The sequence below is a fragment of the Colletotrichum abscissum genome, assembly GCF_030869225.1.
Source record: "Colletotrichum abscissum strain IMI 504890 chromosome Unknown Scaffold_14.1, whole genome shotgun sequence".
NCBI lineage: Eukaryota > Fungi > Ascomycota > Sordariomycetes > Glomerellales > Glomerellaceae > Colletotrichum > Colletotrichum abscissum.
The window spans coordinates 1,114,353-1,132,102 of record NW_026850032.1 but is presented as its reverse complement, the minus strand read 5'-3'; the positions used below and the strand labels follow the sequence as shown (position 1 = coordinate 1,132,102).

Below are 17,750 nucleotides of genomic sequence, written 5' to 3'. Positions count from 1 at the left end.
ACTCGTCAATTGACACGCAGTTCTGGGTCTCTTTTTTTTTCTGGGGGGACTTTTTTTGCGGTCGAACGGGCCCCATCCCACCCCAATGCAAGATCCAGGAACGCCCAACGGACCACTTGAAAACGGAACAGGGATCTTAATGGCATGAGACAGGTATGCGGTATGGATGTGTGACTCACTTTTCGAGTACTTTAGTCCAAGGTAGCTTCGGAAATGGAGGGGGTTGGGGCGATTGGCTATGTCCATGTTGCAGCTCCCAGTTCGCGCACTATTCATTGGCGGCCTTCCCACACCGAGTCGTCAAACAAACTTACGCAGCAGGCGGTCGACAGACATTTGTGACGACGCAGCATGATGCCTTCTGATACGTACATGGTGTACTCAATCGCTTGCGAACACCCGGGTTTGTGCATCTAAGGTAGGGGTAAACCGGCTAGTAGCCACAAGGTTGGCGAAGCTTGCAGCGACGGAGCTTCTGTGATGCGGATTACGGCGAATAATGGCAAACAGAGTTTGAGTCTCTTGGCCCGATTTAGTGCCCCCTGGATTCGTGTTCCAGTCAATCATACTGTCGTAATCTCAACCTCGTGTCTGGCTGGGACATCCGTCGGCTGCTGGTGATGCGAGCCGGCGAGGGGATGGGTCAATCGAGATGGCCGTCCAGTTTGGCATTTGAACAGCGAATTGATTGTTCAACGAGCAAAAGCACTTAGGAGACCAGAAAAAATTGCGATGAAACGACAGAGTGGATTTAGAGGTCATAAAACGTGTACATATGGCGTCCAAAGACCTGTTTGTTGTCGTAGGCGACACGCGATGAAGTTGGTGGGATCGGGTGAAGTGGTTTGGAGACGCGCCTCGCGATTCCGAGGGGCACTGTGTCCTCGCAATATTCCCACGAAACCACGTGATGTGTCATCTAGACCCACTTTGCGCATCGCCCACGGATCGACCTGCAGTTGCTGCCTGAGGTCTGACAGCGTCCGTTCTCCACACCTACCAAACCCGGCCTGAGATGGTGAGGAGAGGAGTAAAGCGGCGATTGCGACAGGGAACCTGGGTGAAGGGGCCTCCCGCGGCTGTTTGGGAGAAGCTTCAAAGAGGTAAGCTGCCTTGGTTCTTGTTCTCATTGGAGTAAATCGCGCGTTTTTTTCCACAGAGAGGCCATGGAAGATGACCGCCTCACGCAGCTCTGTAGTCACAATTGAAGTTGCCTCTTCAGTCATCTGTCAGTCTGTCAGGGTCACGCCATCCTCAGTGTGCGGCTTAAGTTAAGATGCATGCGAGACAGAATGCACCACCATTGGTTCCCGAGGTTGATCTCCCTTAGACTACGAGTACTCGGAAGGCTACCTTACACCGTCCGGCCATGTCTCGCAATCAGACATTTGACAGATACGCTATCATGGCCAATCGAGTCGGCTGCAGGCGGGCAGCGGGCCAGATTCGACGTGTCTCACGAATCCACGCAATACTGAATGCACAGCCGTCACGGCACAACTGACCAGGCAGCTCATGAACACGATTTCCGTGCAGAAAAAAACATGTTGGATCGTATGCAGCAAGGCGCGCTCGCTCAGGTCTTCTCTGGTAAGGTATGGAACGTGTGATATTCATCAGGCACTTGGTTGGAACAGCAGGCGCAGGCCAGCAAGAGAATTCAGAACTTGGAAGCTCTACTGTAAGTCGTCTGCCCAAATGCAACGGAGCACTACGACACTGAGGAGGGCGCCGTCAATTGCCGCTAACCTACCTGCAGCCAGTGCAGGGTGCCAAAGCTCGCTTGATGAACGGCTAAACGCCGGGTATTATGCACATTGGAGTCTTTCGGAAGATCCACCCGCTGTCTTGTAGGCGTCTTTGGCCACGATAACTCTTGATCTATGGCCTCCCCAAACTTGTTTACAACTAACTGAAAAGAACCGTATTCACTCAGAAAGCATTACAGGAACTGTTTCCAGTCTTTTGGAGTTTTCTGTCGGGGTTTGAGGCTTTGCAGAGGTGCGTGCAAGTCGAGCTCTTGCCCGGCGAAACGTTAAACCGCGCCAGGGAGCCACTCAAAACCCAGCGCCTTGACTTTCCTGCCTCGCGCCCCCCAACCACCTTTCGACCCATCGTTCTCTTGAGCTTAGCACACTACCAATTTCTCATCCTCGACCGCAAAGGATAGCCACCATCTCACATCCACTTTCAATCGTATAAGTCACAAGTATCAGGATATCATCCATGCGAATCGCCGACATCATCCGTCGCATTCGCCATGAATAAAAATTGGAATGACAGAGCCGACAAGGATCTGTTCTTTACCATCCTGTCTGTGAAGAACATTGGCGTCATCAGCGGTTCGGAATGGACAACCATCGGCAACCACATGCGCACACTGGGTTACGGCTTCACCAATGAAGGCTGTAGGTGAGTTGGCGCGCCTCTCTCTCATGTTTAACCTTCCGACCCTACGCGCAACTTTCTTCGTAACGCACAAAGACGTCGTCATTGCGATTCGTTATTTCTAGAGCATTGCGCGTACTTACGCGCCTTCACTTTTGCGCCGACCCTTCTCTTACCATCTGCATTTCCCCGCTCTGTATTCTCTCCTAGTCTTCTTAGTGCTCATTCTTCTCTGTTTCCCTTCTGGTCCCTCCAGAATGGACCTTAAAATCTATTATGAAAGACAAGAGACGAAGTCAAGGACTGCCTTCAAGGCCCCTTTTCGCACTTCTCGTCGGGCCTCAGATCATCACATCACCTCGTTTCGTAAAGTTTCACTGCAAGCAACTAGATGCTCTGTAGCTGGGACGACCTGACCATCGATGTTGCTTTACCATAGCCTTCTCATCTTCTCATCCTGGATCCGTCTCATTTGTTCCATTTGCATACAGCAACTAACGAAATGCAGACAACACTTTCAGGGCCTTCGTCGTGCCCAACACAAGAGTGAGACAAATGGAGGGAGTCCTGATAACCCTCGCAAGGTCGACCCAACAACAAATCCAATCACTCGTCGTCCAGGCCCGGGTCGTGGGAGGCCCAAGAAGCAACCTCAGCAAGCCGCGCAGATGGCCATCGCCGTCTTGGCTGAGCGAAATGGCGAAACCATCCAGCCTAGCCAACTTAGTCAAGTTCAAGCTGGTCAACCTCAACCTGTTATTCAGCCCGACCTTCATACCGATATAAACGATCTTCAGTCAAGTCTTCATCAGCCCGATTTCCAGTCCAGTCCCGAGCCCGACCTTCAACACAATCACCAACCCGACCTTCAACACAATCACCAACCCGACCTTCAGCATGACCTTCAGCATGACCTCCAGCATGACCTTCAACACGACCCCCAGCCCGAGCACCAGCCCACTCATGAGGAGTCTATCCAAGATGACCACACCCACTTGGAAACATCCATCCTGCCTGACAGTCTCATGGCGGAGTCTCTGGACCTCCCCCTTAAAGACGACGCCCTTGACTTGTCTCTCAAAGACGACAACAATGACGAACAAGACGGCCCCGATGCCAAGAGAATCAAGCTCGACAACCCTGCTCATGACCATGACCATTCTCTCGTCGATGACGAAGCTGTGTTAGCTTTGGCCGCGCACAGCGAACCCCCTTCTGATAGCTACAACTCCGAGTATCCCACAGCCGGCTTGACCGGTTCAGACCCGCACGCTTCCTTCTTTGGTCCTGAGACATGAGAGTAGTGGTCGACCCGCTTGAAAGCTTATGAGGCCAAGGCGGCGTCGGACGCAGCGAATACATTCGAATTTGGCGAACTTGTTGATTTAGACTAGGCGTCAAATCTATAAACCCGAGCCAGTCGATATTCCTCCTCCCCATCAGTTTTGTTAGGTCAAGGCGTTATGCATCAAAGCGGTAGCGGCATCAGGAGCGAGTTTATGAACACGACGAGGTGCTTGGAGTTTGGACTGATTGGGTTTTTCCATTGTCTGTGATCCTTTGACTTAGAAGGATACATGCTTAATTGGCACTGACCGAGGTTTTCGATTGAGACTACTAGGTCTCGAGAACAATAAACTTCACAGAACTTGCCACCTCTTTCTACCTGCCATACATCCCATCGAGACAGACGGTTCTGTCTCGGACTCGAGAGCAAACGCTATTTCATCATTCTCTTTGACGAACGTCTACTACCTTCCAGAACAACTCAGGGTTCGATGATGCACTAAGACACTCCATGTCTGTCACCCTCCGTATGAGCTAAGCTACTATGAAGGTAGGGGCTTGCTACAGAGTCGAGATATCTAGAATGCTCTGGCCTTCTTAGTTTCCAGTGCTAGCTCGTTCACCGAGAGACTCTCATTCCCATGAGTTCTCCTTACCAGCTTGTTTGCCTACCAGTATAATGACTCTTGCCCTTTAGGTTCTGTTCACCAAGCAAGCAGATGTTCTCACTCTTTGAATGAAATTGAATAGTAAGAAGACATTTGCCCTTTTCGTTCCATTTAGCACTGAGAAAGGGTGCTCTCGCCCTATGGACTTCCTTGAGCAGCAAGAAGGTTCTTGCCTTCCAAGTGATGTTTGCCAGGCAGGAAAGATGCACCTTCTCTTGGGGGTTGTTCGTCTGACATTCAGACGAAGGCTTTGAGGCAGCTCATAGATTAAGACGAGGTTATGATCAGACGATGAAAGTGAGAATCTGCACTGCTCTAGGCCTTTTGGCAGGTAGTCAGAAGGCTCCCTTACTTCTAGTTCTGTTGATGTAGGATGATGTTGCCTTTTGACTTTCTCGTCTCGCATTCAGACGACTGGTTACTTTGAGACGATTCAGACATTCAGACGAGTATCTGTTCAGACGACTGAGATTTGATACTACTCTCGCTATGTAGGAAGGAATTAGAGGGCTCTTGCCCTTTAAGTTCTGTTTACTGAGGATGCCCCTGCCCTTTGGAATTTCTAAGCAACAATCAAGAATTCTCCTGCTCTTTGGATTTCCCGTCTGACGTTCGGACGATTGAGTTCTTTGAGACGATTCATACCTTTAGACATAGATGTGTTCAGACGAGTGAGATTTGATACTGCTCTAGGCCCTGTAGTCATGTGGCTCTCGCCCTTTAAGTTCTATCTACCTACTGGAGGTGCTCTCGCCCTTTGGGTTTCTGGTGCCGGCGCGTGTACTAACCGGTGAGAGGACCCGGCCTCCTTGGGTCTCTATATAATTCCCTTCAGATTCGATCTCGAGAGTAATTTTTCTTTTCTTCTCTACACCTTCGACCATTCTCCTTCCCAACCATCATACGATCATCCTGGTCTCTTTACCAAAACACAATTTCAGAATATCATCTCCAAGGGCTATTCAGTCTTACTATCTTCAACATCAACATAAAACTTCATCACCATCAACAACAGTCAAGATCAACATCGCAAATATGTCTGACAATAAGCAGGGCGGAAAGTGGTCCAACCCGGCCTTTCTCCTTAGCCTGGCTGTTGGCTTCTACGACGAGCTGAAGAACGGCAGTCTCCCGCAGGAGGCAAAGGACCGTGTCGAGGCGAAGCTCCATCGCGATGGCTTTGAGGACACCACGTGGGATTCTGTCCGGTATGTATGCGACTTTTTGTGTTTATCTGTCTAGTTTCTGCTGTGGCACGTTTTTGCTGCCTGCCTCTCTTGTCGTGTTTTCTTTCCGTCTCTTGATTTTTGCAGTCAACCTGGAGCCCGTCTGTCACATTCGCTGCCTGAAACAGGTGGCTGAAGATATCATTCTCATTCCCTTCTCTACACACTACGCACCCATCTTGCCAGCCCCAACATCTTTCCCTGACACAAACCTTTTTTTCCACATTCCATCTATTATTCCCCATCAACCAACCCAATACTACACGAACATAATCACCATGTCTGAGAAGTCTGCTCCCGGCGGCAAGTGGGCCAATCCGGCCCTCCTCGAGGCTCTGGCTATGGGATTCCACACCGTTGCCAAAGGCGAAGGCCTTACGAAGGAAGCCAAGGACGCCGTCATCCTGAAGATTCATGCATATGGCTTCACGGATATCACCTGGGAAGCTGTCCGGTGTGTATCTCCCTGCTCTCTATTCCACTCTGGCAGTTGCCTCCTCCCTCACCCTGCTCTGCCTCTATTTATTTCTCACCTTGTCCTCTTGCGTCTCTTCCTTCTCTTCCATCTTCCATTTCTCATACTCAACCCAATCCACACCAAGCTTTATCAACTGTTCACCCTCTTACATATCATCATCACATCATTTCTATCCATTTCTCCTACTGCACTTTGAAACATGTCTCGCTCAACGATCCGGTGGACGGCTGAGATCGACCAGCAGATCTTGGTCTCTATGGTCAAGACAATGGTTCCATCCACTGACCAGTACTCACTCATCATCGAAGAGCTTCATGCCCTCGGTCATACAATGACCGTTTCTGCCTTGAAGTGCGCCTTCCACATTTTCCCTTCGGCCTTTCCCACTTCTGCCTCTCCAGCACTCTCCTTCCCGCCACTTCCCACATATGCCCCCAGATCAAGCGATCTCTCAGGTTTTTCCTTCCTTAAACTCTCATCTTCACTCCTATTTTCACTCCAATCACCACCACTCGCCTATCTCATTACCACCTGCCTTACATTACCATTTTCATACCTCCCACTGCCAATCAAGATGGCTCCAGTCACCGTCTGGAACGATGAGGCCCGATCTGACCTTTTGGTTGCGCTTCTGTCGGTCATCAAGCCCTCGAAGGAGGACTGGGACCGCGTTCTTCCTATAGTCCATGCCAAGGGCTATATCTACAACGCCAACGCTGTCACGTATTTTCTGCCTGCCTTGCCACGTTCATTATCTCTCGTCTCCCCATTCTTTCTTTCGGAATTTATTATGCTTCCGCTTTCTCGAGATATTTTGGGTTTGCTTTAGATGCTAACAAGTCTCTCCAGGCAGCACATCCAGAAGCTCCAGCGCAAGGAGCTTAACGCCGGCGACGGCGGCGACGGTGAGGCATCTGCCTCCGCCACTCCCAAGAAGGCTGGCAAGAAGGCTGCTACCCCCAAGAAGGCCGGTACCCCCGCTACTCCCAGAAAGCGCAAGACTCCCGCCAAGTCCAAGGCCAAGGTCGAAGAGGCCGATGAGGATGATGAGGACGACGAGAAGGAGGCTCCTCCCCCCAAGAAGCCATGCACCCCTTCCCGCCCCAGGTAAGCCAAGTTGAAATCTATTGGGACCAATTCCAGCTCACTGATCACATCTACGAAACAGCATGAAGGACGAAGTCCACGAGGACACCAAGGACACCAAAACCACCGTCGCCAAGTTCGTCCCCATCAACGCGGAGATCTAGATGCATTGTTCGCCCCTCAATACTATCGATTCGATTGGATCAACATGGCATTTTCAGGATGGTCCACTGGCTCTTCTGGAGTATGATATGGGAGGCTTGAATGAATGATACTTGGGGGGTTGGCAGCATTGGATCTTGATTTGAAGATCATCGGAATTGGCACATAGCCCGGGGGTTATCACCTCATTGCGCAATGCATTTCGAGACAGGTCATGAGATACCTGCGGATACGGAAAAGTTACACTGAAGAATTGAGAAGACCATTTGCTTCTCAAACTGCTTCTCCTTGAAGCCTTGGCTGTCGTACACCTCGACTTTTCGAGGATCTTCCATCAATTCCGCGTGCCCACCGTCACCTCTTGCTCAGCTTAGTTGTAATCGTTTGATGACTCATATTGCCTTCTCCTCACGGAAGCCGGAGATCTTTTCTCAATCTTTCCGGAAGTTGGCAATCGCCGGGGTACCGAGTGCCTCAAAACACAGCCTCACCTAGCCGGCTAGTCGGGCGCAATGATTCTAAGTCAACCCGGAAACTGAGGGCAGTGATGCAAAAACGAGAAAGACTATGACAAGTGGCCAGCTAGCTATCTCAGAACCACACCCCCAGAATGTCGAGCTCTTGGCTGAAGTAATGCAAAACGGGTTGAGAACGGGAGGACTCGTCACATTCTCATCGATGAATATGCAGACACTACGTGCGTTGAAGGAAGAAATTGGGCTCGAGAGCTTGAATAGGTTCTTTGACCAGCTGTAATGCACATGCCCGAAGAGTCTGAGAACAATGTCTGCCTATTCCTTGCACGAGTACTATGCTGAGTTGCTCGAAGCTGCGACAAATCGAACATCAGTAGCTGCAGCTGGCAATTTCTGGGCCAGGAAGGGCTAAAGTCTGAAATCCGAAGGTACTGCATCGCTTGTGAGAGAAAGAGGATGAGACTTCGTCCAGTACTGAGCCTTTGACAACGAAGATATTGTGACGCTTTTGGGCAATAGGACCAAGAGGTGAGTTGCCATCCCAGTATAGTACACAGATTCCAAAGCTTATGCAATTTGTTGAAGTTCGTTTTATCTGCATTTCAATTCTTTTTGCCTAAACTGACGCTCAAGTCTCTCCAGATGCAAGCGAACCCAAGAAGTTTGGGGGAGGAACCTAGTTCCAACTGGATTGTCAACTGAGCTTTTTGTTTATTTCCCCCAACATCTCTCAGCTATCTCCTCCCCCGGATGCGCAGAAGACGGTTACCCCTGAAACACCTTAGAGCTCCGAAAGGGCTGCAAAACACGAGTTATCGCAGGATAGAAAAGCAGTTTTCCCAACAACACATCCAACCCATCCAACACCGTCTATCCGATCAAGAGCACACAAGTCCCCCCGTTCCATTCCCCGCTCGTCGTCAAATTAAGCCCAAAGCCGTTTGAAACGGTGATGAGCGGGGGAGCCGTCCAAGACCCGCCCCGGGCCCCGCATACCCCCGGGCGGAGATCACTGTGGAGACTTCGGCAGCACGGGCGCAACGGGCCGGGACCAAGGCTTGCGTACCGTACCGGCATTGACATGAGAGCGGTTGGTGTATGCACCTATCTACTACCTTACCCTGCATAAGAAGATCTGGCTCAATGGAATCGAATCTAGAGTAAAAGAGTCTGGTACTGCCAAGAGAAGGAACTAGTTCACCGATAACATCAGTAGTAGACCTTTACTAATATGAACCCCGGTTGGATTTAGTTGAGTGGGTTTAGATCCAAGGGAGAGAAACCACGTCTCAACACATGGCAGAGTGTCAATCGATCAAGCAACTTGCCTTGTCTAGCAAGCTAGTTGACCGACTGTGAATACGAGAAACAAAACGCACAGCAAAGAACAGCACAGCACAGCAATATCGAATACACTCTCCTGCTTCGCTGGCTCTGCATACGCGCGCTGCACCCAAGGTGCCGATTACAACCTCACCGACATCGCAGACCATCCCTCTCGATCCCACCCCCAACTCTCCCGTCTCCCCCAGAGGAAACGTTCCCCTCTCGTTAAAATGCTTCCAGAAACGCAGAGTGAGACATTGGGATACCACGTCAACGTACTCCATACACTAGGTCCGCCGCTCTCGGAAAAAAAGTCTCCTCCAGCCAGCTAAGCAAAAAAAAAACACTTTACAGCCACTTCCAAGACATGGGAAATTCTGCCCCATGCCAACGTGCCTAGCCCAGCCCCCCACGAAATACTTACCTACTCCTGCATCAACCAAGGCACAGAAAAAACCACGTGCTCGACAACGGCATCCTACGAGCACGAAAGACCACGAGGAAAAAGCAATAAGCAATTAAAGATCTCCTATCGTCGTGGCACAAACCACCGGACGCAGAGAAGCCTCTCTCTCTGTCCATGCTATTTTGCCTCCTCCCCAACCGCCCGGCGAACAAAAGGTCCCTCCCCTCGTCGTATGTTGCACGAGGGCACATGACCGCGCACCATGCATCAGCTTCGCTTACAACGCTCACCGCCGCCGTTCACTGCTGCTCAGCGCTTGCTCGTCCAGCGAGGCGGTCCTCTCAGCTTCCATTCCATGTGTTCTCCGGGCTTGTGTTTTTGCCTCCATCGTGGATCTACAGGTCCACCGTCCACGAGATATTTTCTCGCCTCGAATAACCAGCCCTATTCTTCCCCCCCAGCCACCTCATTTTTTTTTCGTTTGGTACCTTACCTTGCCGCCGGTAAGAAACTCAACAAACAAGGTACGTAACCGCAGCCGCTTCAGGGGAAGCTCTAGAATGATTCCGCCGAGACAAGCATACATAGCTTAGCAAATACGAGCAGGAAGAAAATCGAGTGAACCGGACTCTCATATCTGTGTAAGTCAAAGAAAGCTCTCTCAAGATCCAACGCCACCAACAGCCGTCAGCCAAATGCTTACGTCGGGTCTCCATCACATCGATAGTAGACCGCGGGCACCCCGTCCCCAGTCTGTCCCCCCCGGTCCGCATCCCGCCACACCTCTCCATCGTTACACCTCTTCAACCAACCCGTGCATCCCTTCCGCGTCGCCCCGCGCGTGCGAGTGCTAGCTAGCCTAGCGTGCCCGTCATCTGCGGACGTTTGCTCATGGCTCGTGCCGGCCGTAAACGGCGGGAGGACGATGGCTGATGGGGGAGCCTGGGTGGACGGACGGTGGTGGACCAACGGGGCACCATGTCGAATCACAGATAGCGCCGTCCGAATCACACGCGCCTAGGCCGCATGCGGTCTGTAGGGCGGCACGGCGGTTGGGTCCAGGGGTCCAACAGCTTTTGTGTCTCTTCTCTTTGGAGAAAATGGGATTTCTAGCAGACTGACCCTCCCAGCGCACGGCCGGTCATGCCGGTTTACCCTTCATCTTTTTTGACGTGCTGCAATTGACTTCCAGATGTCAAGATGGAGCGCACGCCATCAGATCTTAGACTATTGTCGGTCACCGTGGCGGCGTGTGGGACGAGGTGAGTAAAGCGCGGGTGCGAACAGATGTGATGGGACAAGGATATTCTCGGCGGTGATGATCTCTGCAGATGTAAGTGCTGCAGTACAGACGTGATCGGATGGTCGACTGGGGAGATGCCGGGATTTCATTCATGTCTATGGCCCCCCTGCCCATTACCCAAAGAGTGTTGTTCGTGCTTGATAAGATGCTGCGAATCTGCCTCGTTTCGCGTTTTTGGGCGGTTGAAAGAGTCAGTTCACCTGGTTTCCCCGCCTGCCCAGAGGGATGACAGGACAGGGGTAAGCGAGCTCTTTCACGGCGCAGGTTCCGTGATGCCACGAGGTGGTGTGTTACTCATCTGCTGAGACATGTCAAATTCTCCAATGGAAACTCGAAAATGAGCTTCTCAACTTCTCTTGGTGATGGTCGAGCAGGCAACCCTCATCATTCTTGAGAGCAAAGTCCCTATCCTCGGCCGCATCCACTCATCGTCACGGGACGCGGAACTCCCGAAAGACTCGAATTGGCGACCTGCGTAAAATACAAGTCGGGAAGGTGTCGTTGGCCTGCGATTTTGTGAGGTTTAATCCCGCATGGCCTCCCCTCAGTGGGGATATATATGAATGGAGGATTCGCATGTCAAAAAAGGCGTTTTGAGAGCCACTTATCGACGATTCTGTACCCGTCATGCCGTACGCGAGGGATAGCTGACTGCCAATAAGGACGTCAAAGTGGCACAGCAGCCTCTCATTCGCTGCACAGCACTTAGTGGTACCCCCGGCCTGTATGGAAAGCTGAGGATAGATTGCGGTTTGCGCGGCGTGGCTAAAACTTCCATCGCTATGGATCCTGCTGTGATCCCGATAAGCGCGGTGTCCAAGTGTTTAATGTCGTGAGATTCAAAAGCATCTGAGAATGACGTTTTCCCATGGTTGCCGTTGCCGCTGCCGCTAGGGTGACGGCTGCTCGCTTCAGGCCGCTCAAGTCGGTCATGCATTTGCACTTCTTGCGCCGGCGACCGCGCGAGATGCAAACGCCGTGATTCTGCCACGACACTATTGGAAGAGTAGTGGAAGTCGATCGCAATAGTATTGAAATGTCATACGGCATAGACAGACCGGCCAGCTCGGCTCGCCCTCGATGCCACTCGGCTGCTTCCTGGCGTGTGAGATCCTGACATTGATCTGAGCGATCGAATGTAAGATGGAGCAGCAATGCGTGGGGCAACAGTTGCCAAGCATCCAGGGCCCCCAGCAGCAACCTCGAAATCATTGTAATGTGGATGGTCAACGTGATCCGTCACGAAATGATATGTGATGAGAGCTTTGAGTCGGTCGACTCCGTCTGACAATATGGGAAGCTATTGCGGTATTTGATATAGACATCCTCCATCGGCTGTAAAACTAAGCACAAATATTAGCACGTTGGCCAGGCTGATTAGGCTTTTCGTGGCTCTACAAGCATGAATATCACAGTTGCATTGAGACTGTGAAGTAATCCAGCCGCACAATCCTAGCCTCAGCACAATTAAGTGACTGGATCCTATCAACAGGGCCAGGAACCACTCTGCCACTGTGCCGTGAGGCTCGGTCTCGTGTGATGGATGTCGATCATTGATTGCTAGTTGGTTCTGTCAGGGCTGGCCAGATAACGTCTGGCAGAACGATTCTCGTTCATCGAATGGTCCCTAGCCCGCTCTCGATGCTTTGATTGATGGCTACCGGAAGGATTGTTCATCCTCAGCCGGATGTAAAATAGCTAATACACCTGTGATTAAAGCGGAAACTCGACCGGGAGCGATAACGATCTAAGTACCTTATTATCGAAGAAAGTTAATTCTTTCTAAGTCATAAGTATAAGAATATAGTTTTAATAAAATAGTATAGTACCTACCTAGTACTTAAATTAAGATACTTTTTTAAGCTCGCTATAAAAGAAAGATAATTATATTACTAACTACTTATTATTAAGGTTCGTAACTAGCGCTATAACTTTAATTATAATAGTTTTACCTATAATAAGTAAAAAGTTTAATTATAAGTCCTTTAAAAGCCTCTTTTTAAGGGCTATAAAAGCCTCTAAGTTAAGTTAAAATATTTATTAAAATACTAATAACTAAATTAACCCTATAATAACGGCCTTAATAAAAAAACTAAAAAACGAACTAAGAGATAACGCTAAAATCCTTACTAATATTAAGTATAATTTATAAAGGGTAATAATATAGCTATAGAGTATTAATAATATATTTTATACTAAAAAGATTATTATTAGTATTAATAAGATAAATAGGGCCGTATTAATATAGCGCCTTAGCTTTTTCTTATAGCTCGAAAATAATCGCTTTAAATAGTATTAAAAGTTTATTAAAAAGCTTTTTTAAGTACTCCGGTATATTTATTACTATTTTTATAATAATAAAACTCCTAGTACTTATATATAAGAATAGGTTACTTACCTCTAAATAGTAATACTAGCTTATTAATAAGCTATTAAAATTATAATTTTAATAATTCCTTAACAAGGGAGAGGGTAGAATAGAGGAAAGGATAGGTAAAAAAAGGGTTAAGGTTAAATAGTGCGGAATTCGAGGGTAGGGTAGCGTCTATATGTACTGTAGCAATCCTCTAGTAATGCAAAACGATGGAGTTAAATAGTGAGCGATAACGATCTAGACGGCTAGAGAGGCTACCTAGTTCGACGGCAAAGCAAACACACGACCCCTGCAGTGAAGCCAAGACGATGTACGACATGGCAGGGGTGGGCGAGCTCTGCCCATCAACCCACAACTCCGAAGCGGAGGAAAATTCCATCAAGGCTCGTTCAACTCAATCCGCTAGTCGAACTATGGTCTCAGTGAGGTGCAGTTAGGTTGCAAGTCAGGCTCGACTACTTAGTACTGCCCTAGCAGCTCGACAAGGTCGCCACGGTACATAGGAAACTTTCCGGAGTGGCGTACTGCGTAATATACAGATTCCAGGGGTCCCTCTCGGTGGAAAAACGTCGCCGTTTGATGTTGATGTCTCTCAGCCCCCTCAACGTCGAATATCTTGCAAGGTTTGCTGGCGCCACGAGAAGCTGATTTGACACGTCGGATCGGCCGCCCTATTTCACGCTTTCACCGGATGCATATGAAGTCTCTGACTTCAAGAGCAATATGGCTGCTCCATCGCATCTTCTCAGAGACTTTCGAGACCAATCGGCCTTTCGTATGATACCTTGAAGGTAACACGAGGGCAAACAAGATGTCAGACAGCACGCATGCCAAAATCGTCGAAAATCTGTCACGTAGGTGCCTAACAACCCGAATAACGAGCTCACCCAACAAGCAGCTAGCCGGCAAGATAGTTGAGGCACGGTCAAGATGGTGGTTGCGGCGGGGGAATTGACCACCCGTTCCGGGGTAGCATCGTGATGGCAAGGAGAAGAGTGGAGGGCACGTTACGTACCTGGAGCTTGTGCATCAGCTTGAGAAAATTGGTCTAAGCGACGGTCAATGGATGAGGCGGCCGTGGGTTGAACCATGCTCTCAACATGCAGCCATACCTTAATCCGTACTTCAGTCATGCACGGGGAAGCGGCCGGTGAGGTTGCATGCTGGACGAGTGTGAAGCTGATTAGCGGCCGATGAAGGTGCAATAGCAAGGCTGTTCCGTCTTCCCATGTCATTGGGCTGCCATCGGATGGTTTTTTCCAGGGGCATTGACGAGGAACTGATATCCGGGGTCCAAAAGGTAGGCCAGACCGGGATGGGTAACTTCAATGGGTGTGGCCACGAATTGATGTGGCAGGTGGACGAATATGTCGATATGTGCAGCAACGTTCGTTCCTTCGGCCCTGAGTGAGACATGTAACGAATGCCCTGACTGGCAGTGAAGCTTGGTGATGTAATAGAGTGCGTCTCATCGTAGCGGCGGGACATTGCGATGGACCTCATTGTTGGCCAATTCCCCACAATGGTAGAGACGTTGAACAGAGAGAGGCGAGCATTGATTGGGCACTCAGCAGGCAACGCCAATTGAAGTGCTTTGAGTTGGGTGCTGGGATTCGGAAGCTCTATCTGATACGGATCAGGTCGACTGGGGGTCTGTGTTGTGCATGGTGTTCGAGGTATGCAGGTAGCAGTGATCGTCTCGCAAGGACAGAGAACCAAAGGCGGGCAGATGCAGCAATGGTGCAGCCTCAATCCTTGAGAGGGCTGGCCTGTGTGGACGGACCGGGAGTCTTAGGCAGTACTCGGTAGAGACTAGAGCTGTGGATGAGAAGGTGGAGGATTCGGAGTGAAGCATTGCACGTTGCCAGGCCGTTGAATTGCTCCATCAGTGTGCAGTGTGCAGACAGGGCGAGGCCGCGAGAGGGCGAGAGGGAACACAAAGTTCCGAGCTTCAAGCACAAGTAGTGGGGATTGGTGATGGATGGTGGCCGCTTGTGTGCCGGCCAGCGGGATGTGATTCCAGACCCGTACCGGCAGAGGCGATGGCGAATTCGCGATGGATGCAGAATAGTGGCGTTCGTTCGAGTCCAGCCCCTGGAACTAAGGAGCCGATCGAGTTCGTACGTTGCAATGGTAGGTATTGTAACGGGAGTGACGGGTTTGACGTTGTCGATGAGAAATGGTAATGTTCCTGAAACTGGAGGGAAGAGGTCGGATGGTGTGTCACTGGCCAAACAGGCACACAGCCAGATTGGGATATCATTGATTGAGTTGATAGAGTTGATAGAGTTGGTGGAGGGTGGATTGAGGTCAAACGGGGAGAAATAAGTGAGGTACGTACTCCCAGAAGAACAAACAGAAATACGAACCAGATGGATAACTGAGGAATTCCGAATTGTGCACCAGTAAGGTACCTGACGGAGTACCGATGGAAGGAGCGGTGCACTGAGATAGTCCGTAGATGCCTACCTAAGGTATTAGTTGACGGGAGGAAGGAAGGAAGTAACAAAGTAATAGTAGAGGAAGGTGGAGGTCCATGAGGTGAGGTTGGAAAGGTGGCACAGACGGGGAAACCGGCGAGAGGTAGCGGCTACCTCCAACATTGCCGCCGCTCGGGGCGGAACAGAGACACCAAAAGTAAGTAGTGGATACTTCTGGGTGGGTCCAAGTGGATCAGTCCAACGGGATGTTAACAGCGACGAACCAGTCAGACGCACGTCCATGGGCATCCCTGCAATGCATCTGCTGAACAGCAGGCACATGCGGCTCCGGATTGGCCCCATGCAAGTTCCTTAGGCGCCATCACCCTTTCCTCGGCGCGTAGACTGTTCAACCCCGGCTCCCTGTCCTCCTCCTTCCCCTCCCCTCAACCTATCCTCACTCTCGTCCCGTCCTCTCTCGATTCTCTCTCCCAGTCCACGCAAACGACCTTCAAACCAAGCCTCTCTCTCCTCCCCCAACCATGCTCTTTTCCTCACTTCCCGCCGCTCTGGCCATGTCCGTCTCTCTATGCTGCGCTGCCTTTCGACCCTTCGACAGGCTCTCAAGCCTGTTCAAGAGTCCGTCCTAGCAACTAGTCATCCATGGCCACCGAGGCGAATCAAGCCTGTTTGTACCAGGATTCACGACCGTGACCACCGCCGAGAAGAGGGGAGTCATGCCACTGGTCCCCCGTCTTCAGATTTGGATACCTGCGCACTACATCTCCTTCTGCGTACATACCGCGCATCTGCCATTCCACAGCAGTCCTGTAAGGTACCTTTGGCGCCCCCAAAGAGACATACGCTGTCTTCACTGCCTCACTGTCAACCATTACTCGATACAGCAATGCAAAGTCAAATCATCAGGGGGAAAGCGGAGCTGGATATCCAAAGCGAGACACGCTTGTTGGAGAACAGCCGCCGATGGGACGTCACTGCGAGTCAAAGACCAGACGATTCGGTTGGATTCTTCATCTGCTCCTTCATTGTTCTTTCTTTGTCTCGCTATGCGTGGTGGGCTGGGCACGATCTTAGAGACAAGAACCTAATGATGAGATGGCCCGGCCGTCACAATCACGAGACGGGGAATTCAAGCTGGGCTGAGAGGGAGCCAGTGCCGCCTCAGCCCAACTTGATAGGTTGATATTCCTGTCGCCCGCCCGCGCGCACATACGCACGCAGGTTAAGCAAGCATCGCAAGCAGCAAGTAGCGGCAGCGTGCCAGCAGCATCAAGCAGGATCTCGCGAAAAAAGAAGAGACTGGCACTGGCTAGCACCGCGCGAGAAGAGGACCGGAGACCTAATTATGGCAAAATATTGATGTACTGCCCTGTTCAGACTCACTCTGCTTGCCTCGATACTTCGTCAAGTCGCCCAACCACGCCGCTCATGGCATTCGACCATCTCCACCATGCCATGACCCCCCCGTCGTCCTGCTGCATATTCCCCAATTCTGTCCCCCTCGGCACGCGGTGGCTTGCACCTTGCACACCTTGACTGGTCCCCTTCCACTGGCTTGACAGGGTCCCTCGACGACAAGCACCCCGGTCTACATAGCATGCAGCGTCTTGGCTCGTCCAGATGAGCCGGACCGTATCCGCTCCCAGATACCTCGACCGTTCACTGAACAGCTCTAATTTTATGGTCAAGATTGATCGTCCAGTGACAAGTCAGCTCCAAAACTTAGGCGCCATGCTCCATGTTGCTTGACTTTCTTCCCATTTGGCTCCATCACACCCCGTCCACACTGGCACACACCCCCTTCGAGCAGCAGCCTCTCTTATTTTCCATCATCTTTTCGATTCCTTTTCTTTTCTTTTCCCTTTCCGTCGTCAGTCTGTAAGCAAGAAAACCCTCTCTCCCTGCTTGTGTGTCTCTGTAAAAATCCAGTTGCACACTTGACAGAATCTTCCTGCAAGACAAGCGCCGGCACACCCCCTCGACGAAGACTTATCCAGTGAGCTTTCTCTCTACGTCCAACAACGTCAACTTCAACAGAGACAACCTCATCGCTTCACACCCTTCCACCTGCGTCTATAGCGTCTTTGCCCCCCCTCCTCAACACGTCCCGACAGACTGTAACCGTCTTT

At 50.7% G+C, this 17,750-nt stretch overlaps 7 protein-coding genes across 7 annotated transcripts; 4 read left to right on the top strand and 3 right to left on the bottom strand.

The window, feature by feature from the left end:
• Positions 1-2,260: 2,260 nt before the first annotated feature.
• On the top strand, positions 2,261-3,686 carry CABS01_06940 (uncharacterized protein; the record flags this gene model as incomplete). The annotated part of the gene is made up of 2 exons (XM_060540305.1): positions 2,261-2,412; positions 2,897-3,686. 2 exons carry the CDS (start codon positions 2,261-2,263, stop codon positions 3,684-3,686), a joined length of 942 nt encoding a protein of 313 aa, XP_060403989.1.
• Positions 3,687-5,378: 1,692 nt separating this feature from the next.
• CABS01_06939 (uncharacterized protein) lies at positions 5,379-5,705 on the top strand (the record flags this gene model as incomplete). The annotated part of the gene is made up of 2 exons (XM_060540304.1): positions 5,379-5,551; positions 5,657-5,705. 2 exons carry the CDS (start codon positions 5,379-5,381, stop codon positions 5,703-5,705), a joined length of 222 nt encoding a protein of 73 aa, XP_060403988.1.
• Positions 5,706-5,847: 142 nt separating this feature from the next.
• CABS01_06938 (uncharacterized protein) lies at positions 5,848-7,297 on the top strand (the record flags this gene model as incomplete). The annotated part of the gene is made up of 4 exons (XM_060540303.1): positions 5,848-6,027; positions 6,292-6,770; positions 6,897-7,154; positions 7,216-7,297. 4 exons carry the CDS (start codon positions 5,848-5,850, stop codon positions 7,295-7,297), a joined length of 999 nt encoding a protein of 332 aa, XP_060403987.1.
• Positions 7,298-11,586: 4,289 nt separating this feature from the next.
• On the bottom strand, positions 11,587-12,018 carry CABS01_06937 (uncharacterized protein; the record flags this gene model as incomplete). The annotated part of the gene is made up of 1 exon (XM_060540302.1): positions 11,587-12,018. The coding sequence occupies one exon, from the start codon at positions 12,016-12,018 to the stop codon at positions 11,587-11,589; it is 432 nt and encodes a 143-aa protein (XP_060403986.1).
• Positions 12,019-14,305: 2,287 nt separating this feature from the next.
• On the bottom strand, positions 14,306-14,668 carry CABS01_06936 (uncharacterized protein; the record flags this gene model as incomplete). The annotated part of the gene is made up of 1 exon (XM_060540301.1): positions 14,306-14,668. One exon carries the CDS (start codon positions 14,666-14,668, stop codon positions 14,306-14,308), a length of 363 nt encoding a protein of 120 aa, XP_060403985.1.
• A 463-nt stretch (positions 14,669-15,131) lies between these two features.
• CABS01_06935 (uncharacterized protein) lies at positions 15,132-15,443 on the bottom strand (the record flags this gene model as incomplete). The annotated part of the gene is made up of 1 exon (XM_060540300.1): positions 15,132-15,443. The coding sequence occupies one exon, from the start codon at positions 15,441-15,443 to the stop codon at positions 15,132-15,134; it is 312 nt and encodes a 103-aa protein (XP_060403984.1).
• A 746-nt stretch (positions 15,444-16,189) lies between these two features.
• Positions 16,190-16,804, top strand: CABS01_06934 (uncharacterized protein; the record flags this gene model as incomplete). The annotated part of the gene is made up of 1 exon (XM_060540299.1): positions 16,190-16,804. The coding sequence occupies one exon, from the start codon at positions 16,190-16,192 to the stop codon at positions 16,802-16,804; it is 615 nt and encodes a 204-aa protein (XP_060403983.1).
• Positions 16,805-17,750: the final 946 nt, after the last annotated feature.